The sequence below is a fragment of the Ostrinia furnacalis genome, unplaced genomic scaffold, assembly GCF_004193835.3.
Source record: "Ostrinia furnacalis isolate ACB-3 unplaced genomic scaffold, ASM419383v2 OfSCF7471, whole genome shotgun sequence".
NCBI classification, from domain to species: Eukaryota; Metazoa; Arthropoda; class Insecta; order Lepidoptera; family Crambidae; genus Ostrinia; species Ostrinia furnacalis.
This window is the reverse complement of record NW_021137710.1, coordinates 115,283-123,009: the sequence shown is the minus strand read 5'-3', so window position 1 is coordinate 123,009 and position 7,727 is coordinate 115,283. Positions and strand designations below refer to the sequence as shown.

Genomic DNA, 7,727 nt, shown 5'->3' with positions numbered 1-7,727 from the left:
AGCTGTAGCTGCATTGTAGCTAGATGTAGCCTTCCTCACAAATACCTAGGTGTATGCGGTACCATCCTAGCTGGTACTAACACAAACTTACAACTTAAATACTTTAAATATTTAAAAAAGTTTCCTTATTTTACAGACATCAAAAGTAACCGTAGCTTTTTGCGCACTATACTACGTCTACTATAAATTGTTCAAATCTCACAAAAAACCTGCACCAAAAAAATAAAAGATGGCGCCAAACTATAGTAAGTACTTGACAGTGATATTTCAAAAACAATAGTGAAAGCATTACTTAAATAAGTTTAAAACGCTTGACCAGGAATCGAACCCGTGACCACACCGGACTAAGCCCGATTTCAACATTCATTCCTTCCCGCTAAAAAAACCATTACTGCGTTTCGTTATCGCACTGATTGAGTAAAGATCTTATTTAAAGTAATAAAATCAATTAAAAAAATGATATTATTCATCACACATAAATTCGCATACTTTCTACGTGTATGACAATAAAGATACATAGGATTAATTTAACCATATGTAATTTAATGTAAAAATAATAATCGGAAACGTTTAGTTATCAAGTATTTTGATTTTTGACAGTTCAGTTTGGTACAGTGTTTCGTGAATTACATAAGGCTGAAATAAAATTTATACAGGTAATATTATAAGTGCGATTTTGTAGTTATAATACATGCACTATTTTATTTGAAAACCCAATCATCCATAATATGAAAAATCATTTTACCGAGATCCTGAATTACAAACATAAACTAAGTATTACGTTGTACCATTGTTTTCAGGATGGCCGGAGACTCCTCTGTCGATTCATCCCAGCTCAAGGGACTTTCCAAGTACTTTAACAGCCAGACCAATGCAGGCAGAGCGAACGTAAGACTATAAATTATTTTTTACTTTATCTTAATATTATAGGTTAGGTTCAATAAATTGTCAGTATACTGTACATCACCTCTAACTGCATTGGAAGAAACTCCTATGTTCTTCTAAATAATTTTGTTGCGGGTCCAATGACAGTTTAACTTTCCCCTGGGACAAACTTGACCTTCACTGGTTGGGTTTTTATTGACGGTTAAGCTGCAAATCCTGGCTACATAGGAGTTGTAGCGGTAGGAACGAGAGGTGTGAATAATCATTTCTAGTACATCACGTCTTTAAAAAATGTGTTCTATGTTATTTGAGTAATTAACATTGCAAATATTACTAAGTAAATCTTTTGATACTGAGAAAAATGTTTTGCCACCTCAAATCTGCGCCTAATTGTAGGTAATTAAGCCATGGTCCCATGTATTAAATATTGTATTACACAGTATTAAACAGTATGTAGTCCCATGTATTAAGGCGATTAGAGTCCTCAATGACCTTGGGCGTTTGACCTTCACGCCGCGCGAAACACCCGCGCACCCCGCACGAAAACTCCGATTTGACACCGATCAAAATTACACGGGCTTAGGTAGATACAGAATAGAAGCTCTTTTTTCATGACATTACTGCCTATTATTTTAAACTCGAATTGATGAACCTTGATGACTGATGTCGGTGTCATTTAACTCAGGCGTAAAGGTATTTAATAAAAATAACACAATCCATGAACATTTTGTACGGGATATTTTTTTTTTTTCGTAAATTTTCTAATGTTTTTGTCGGTTCAGCCGTTCTCGAAATTTGAACATGTAATATGTAGGTAACTTCGGGTGGAATCTTGCAAGCTGAATTTGTTAGACCAACTTCCTGACGACAACTGTAGGTATTGGAACACATAGTAGTTAGTTTTGTCTATGGTTTAAAAAAGCAAATGTTTCTTCTTTTGTCTATTGTCATTCTCTTTGTGTCACTTATGAAGAATAAACTGAAAATGTGTTTAATCTCGTCTTTTTATTAGAAATCCTTCAACAACTGATTGAGTTAAAATTTTGGATATATGTACATGTAATTCGGATGACAATGCAATATTGTGATGACATGGAGNAATCTATTCGTGCAAAAATCTTTTAAATTAACATAGCCGTTTTGGAGGAGTAGGGAAATTAAGTAAAAAATCGATGTCCCGTATTTATTTTTTTAATCCAAAACAAAGAGACGTAGCGAAAATTCAAACGTCACAAATGTAGTCCTTGAACTGTTGTAAAACATATATTTTTTTCAACTATTTCTGTCCAGCAGTAAAAGAGGAGTAGGCTTTACAAAATGCCCATTTGACGCGGATTGAGGACTCTAATCGCCTTAAACAGTATGTAGACAATCTGAAAGATAATGTTCTTCCGAAGAACCCAAGTTAATAACTATGATTTAAATAAATTGTTTGTTTTTTGTTCCAGACGGCCAAGGCAACTTATGCATTCTTCGGTGCAGTAATACTGTACTTGACTCTGAAACCCAAGTCAAAGAAGTAATCTGTTTATATTGTTATTTTAGCCTCATGCTAGCTATTTAATTTCGATAAGGGCAATGTAATTGTTTAGTGCTTATTAAATCATGTAAAATTCATCAACTGTTGTTATTTGTATTTCAATTATTCCTACTTTTTATTTCAATTATTCCTACTTTTAACTCTGTTTTTATAAAACTTTATAAAACTGGCTACAGAACTAAAACTACAGACAACAGTATGATTTTATTCTTAGCATACCTACCTTCTATTTATAGATACAACTTTCTGAATTATGAAGAACCTCGAATGAAAGTAGTTTTTATGCAAATTTAAATAGTGGGTATTTTCAAGGTAATTTCGGTCTTACATGTCTTACATTTAATTTTATTGTGTTTATTTCTAGGAAAAGAAATAAAACAAACATTTTGAAATAAATACTTATATTGATAATTTCTATATAATATGCATCATGCATGAAAGGGAAACAAATGTTGATAACAGATTCAAACGTAATTATCAATATTCAGATCTTGAAGCAACAGAATTTTAGGACATAAGTGGGAACTTTTCTAGCAGCATAATCTTTGGTGAGATAAATACAGGTTTTCAGCAAAACTAATATAAAACTAAATAACGGCCTGGTGCAAGTAAACAATGGAATTACAGAAGTAAGTTTTCTGACAAGCCGTTTTTAAGAAAGGTATACATATTTTGCTTAAGAGCGTTTACGTCTAGCGTGGCATGTCAAGTTTAGGTAATTTCGATGCTATTTTTATTCACACTAAAATAATTATGACTGTGTGCGTGTTCTCACGCTCTGTAGTCAAACCAAAATACTTTGATCCACCATCGTAAAAGTGTGCCAGGCTGTCAAGTGACAGCCCAAAGAAACTATAAAATCTTCAAATCTTCCAACACCGACTCCATAATTATAAATAATGGTATACATTAGTCCTAATCAATAATAAATACGTAAATTCTTTATCAAATAGTAAATTATCAAAGGTTTTTTACTATTTTGAGAATATTTTATACAGCCTAAGTTCAGCAAAAAAATTTGGAATTTTAATGGTGAGAGATTTTTTCAAATCGTTTACTATTCAATACAAACTTTTCCTGTTTACTATTCTTTTTTTATCCGGAAAATGCATAACATATCATACCCACCAGCTGCGGGGGCAGCTAGTGGGTTATGTGGGGTTCTTCCTACCAGAAGGTGGGTAGCCCCTACACCCAATAAAAACCTGACTGTTTCTTCCATGATCCATATGAGTGATATGAGGGAACGCGGGACATCGCCATTGGCTGTTGCCTGTAGCATTCGTCCTTAGCCGCCACCAGACACCTCCATGTCTAGCGACCGAGGCCTGTTAGGAAGGGACAGTTGGAGAAAATTTTCGTCATTCGTTTTCGTTTCATCGCTAAAAATAACTTAATTTTATTTTTCATTACGTCTGAAATAGAATTTGTAGTAAAAATAGACTGTAATGAAAAATAATAATAAAATATTTTAATTATTAAAAGTCCAGCTACCTGTCAAAGATCAACGTACGCGTGACACATGTCAGCAGAGCACCGAGCGACGTGACCTCACTCTGGAACGCCTCGAGGCGGACTGAATTTGAACGATTCGTGCGCGGCGTTTTATAGTACTTTTCAAATACTCATAGAAAAAAAATTACAATGAATTATTTTAAATTTCAAAGTAAATATTTTAGATAAGATATTCTTCTATTATATTAAGCTATTTTTGTGTTGAATAAAGGAAGAATATTGGCGAAAAAATCACTTTGATTTTTGGGTATTTCACGTTTTTTTAATTTGTGATTTCTTATTGTAAAATGCTTAAATCTAAAAATTTTCTCAGGTAACTATTTGCCCAAGGATCTATGCTATAGGATATAAATGTTTGTTAAATCGTTTTCACAGTATTTTTATAAAAATTTTAGCTTGGAAACTGACGCTAAAGTGGAAATTTACAAAACCTGTGTGGACTTATCTTGATAGAATTCTTGAATACTAAACTAATCGCAATATTTTCTCAATTAACTATTTAGACGACGAAATTGCCTAACTATTTATGCCTATAACATATTTGTAGTATTACTGGTTAATGATTGTAACGAGTTGAAAAAGCACTGTTTTTGCGCCAAACGGCGTAAACGCTCTTAAAACTTACACCAGAAATCATAAGAACAAACAATATTACACAATTTTGGATATAATATCATATTTGTGCATTATAATAATATTTCGTACAAAATTTAATACTAATCGTGTAGCTCTAGCACCAAATGACGATAACATGAAGCAAAGCAGAGTATTATTTTATTTTATTGTAAATATTAGCTCGATTATTTTACACTATGGTCCGTGAAGTTCTACCGCTGCCTACCTCTCTTGATTTTTACCAAGTATAACAATCACACAGTGTTATGCTACAGCATTAACTCAACATTAAACATGACTAGTTCCTCAGCTTTTGTTCAATAAAATGCACCTTTTCATTACAATCCCTATCTACTTACTTGATGACCCCCATCATTTAAGTAAAATGATCACAGTTACCTTCCACAGTCAAATAAATAATTGAGATGAAATTCATTATGCAAATACAATTTATTTAAAGGACTACATTTAGCCAGCGAGTGAGTATACAGCCTAAAGTTAGATATGCAGTGAGAGTACACATAAAAGCAGTACAATAAACATCTAAAATACAGTGGACCCGACTTAAAAATGTTGACTGTCTCTGTAGTACAAGTTTTTCTTTCTTTTACACATTTAATAACATAATATTAAATTTTAATATTTGCAATAATTAAATATGGAGAACAATCTTGAAATCGGGCCCACTTAATACATGACCAAATTTCTGAAGTCATAAATTCACATGTAACTTTAACACATTGAGACAAATTTTAATACATGACAAATACCATTACAAGAATATAAAAAGCTTTGTATACTTAGTACTTTAATTCAAAGGTATACTTTTTGCCATCTTTCGACATGCATACAAATCACGATTATGGAATGCTGGCAGTGTCGCCTCTCGTTGTATAAATTTCTCATCTCAATAGTAATATGTTACGTTATTTTGCAGTTCTTATCTTTATGATGACTATATTATGAATATAATATCTTGGTGCATGGCATGATGCTGGTGAAAATGATTACTATAACATCGAAATAATTGAAACATTCGTCCCACACATTGATTAAAAGTAAACCAGTCGCTGTTATTTAGTTTCGTTCACGAAAGTATTGATAAATAAATACAATACAACATTCCGTGTGTGGGACAAGGCGGCAATGATAGGTAGTCCGCACCACCTAACTTTAGAAGTATTGTATTTAGATATAATATAATTCTACCAAAATATGGAATGAAGAGTCAGTAATGAGGATCATTTCGATTTTTAGCTGTGAATGCAGATTTATAGGGCTAAGAAATCCTTAATACACATTGCAAAAATTTTTGTTCTACGACAAAAATTGACGAAGTTATGGCCAAATTACTAAAAAAGTTCACTGACCGCCCGGCGCGGGGACGATGACGTCATTATATCCGATCCGAACGCTGCCGGCGTACTGCGTGGATAGAAAATATTTTTTTCTAGCCAAATTATCAGTTTTAGAGAAAAACTTGTAATGACATTTATTCATCAGAATAAAGTAAGCTATCGATAGGTAATTTTTAAAAATGGAAATTGTGAAAAATAACGCAAAAAATCCATACGCTCATACGATTCAATGGCACGCAGAGACGCGATTGGGGTCTCCGCGGTGGTATATTTGGCGATTTATTCAAATAAAGTGTACATAAGTGTTGTTAGAGTCATATCTTCTTCCAAGTAAAATATAAAAATGTATAAGTATTAATTTATTTACTTCTAACAATAAGGTATAACTTCTAACAATATGACATTGCTATGAAAATCATTTCGATGTACACTTAATAATACCTACCTGTTATTTAGTTTTTCTGAGTTAAACCTACGCACCTACCTATCTATTCGCCGTTCCCATGGGCGGGCCAGCTGCTGCAGGAAAGGACAGCCGCTCCGTGCTGGAAATCTATTTAATCTTAGCCTAGAAGCTGGGTATGACTACCCCGCCCCTCTCCTCTCCCCAGGTCATAAGCTGGGCATGACTTCCCCCTCGGCCAGAAGTTGGGTATGATTTACCCCCCCCCCCCCCCCCGGCCCGAAACTGGGTATGACTTGACCCCTCCCCCTCCCCCCAGGCCAGAAGCTAGGTAAGGCTTGCCCCTACCCCCAGGCCATAAGCATAAGCTGGATATGACTCCCCTTCGGCCAGAAGCTGGGTATGACACCCCCCCCATGCCAGAAATGCCAGAAACTGGGTATGACTTGACCCCCCCCCCCTCCCCCAGGCCATAAGCTGGGTAAGGCTAGCCCCTCCCCCCAGCCCTAGAAACTGGTTATGACTTGACCCCTCCCCCCCCCTCTCCCCAAGCCAGAAGCTGGGTAAGGCTAGCCCCTTCCCCCAGTCCATAAGCATAAGCTAGGTATGACTCCCCCTCGGCCGGAAGCTGGGTATTACTTACCCCCCCCCCAGGCCAGAAACTGGGTATTAGCATCATATTATGTATTATTATGTTCAATACAAACAATCATTAAGTTACACTCACCCCAACCGCGTCTCCGCATTGCATCGAATCCTATGAAAATGTGGTTTTTGGACATAGCAATACTTATTTTTCACAATTTTTATTTTTAAAAATTACTGGTCGATAGGTTACTTTATTTTGAAGAATAAATGTTATTAAAAGTTTTTTTCTAAAACTGATAGTTTAGCCGGAAAAAAATATTTTCCATCCCATTAGTACGCCGGCTGCGCTCGATTCGGATATAATGACGTCACGCGGCCTTGCGTACGTTGACTTTTAGCGGCAAAAACGGCCTATGTTTATTACTTAATATCTTCGTAAGTAATGGTCCGATTTGGATAATTCAAAAAGATATATCTTTCTTATGTCTTAAAGATTAACGTAGATACTAGTTTTATTGAATTTTCTACAACAGTACTGATCCTCATTTAATAATAACTAGGGACGTAGACTATTTCTTATAAAGAAGAGAATACAGTTAAAATAGTAAGACACGGGTCTTAACGCGACGTTTATTAATGAGTTATATTGTGTACTCACGGCTTGAAGTTACACTATTTTAGTTGAAATGGAACGCGAAAGTTTAAAATCTTATACAGGGTGTTAGGTAAATGGGTATATGAGCCGACACTAGCCCATGTTAACTTGGGCATATAAATGGTATGGTGAAGTCAGAAATTTGATATCATCATATTAATTTTTTAA

The 7,727-nt window shown here is 34.8% G+C and overlaps 1 protein-coding gene across 1 annotated transcript; it reads left to right on the top strand.

Moving 5' to 3' along the window:
• Nucleotides 1-490: 490 nt before the first annotated feature.
• On the top strand, nt 491-2,506 carry LOC114364833 (ATP synthase membrane subunit K, mitochondrial). The gene is made up of 3 exons (XM_028321149.1): nt 491-656; nt 801-888; nt 2,334-2,506. The coding sequence occupies exons 2-3, from the start codon at nt 802-804 to the stop codon at nt 2,406-2,408; spliced, it is 162 nt and encodes a 53-aa protein (XP_028176950.1). The 5' UTR covers nt 491-656; nt 801; the 3' UTR covers nt 2,409-2,506.
• The last annotated feature ends 5,221 nt before the right edge of the window (nt 2,507-7,727 follow it).

Excerpts from the sequence above, each read along its gene's own strand:
- LOC114364833 (XM_028321149.1), top strand. The coding sequence starts at position 802 with ATGGCCGGAGACTCCTCTGTCGATTCATCCCAGCTCAAGGGACTTTCC. Across the intron at positions 889-2,333 it reads CCAATGCAGGCAGAGCGAAC|ACGGCCAAGGCAACTTATGC; the intron begins GTAAGACTATAA and ends TTTTTGTTCCAG.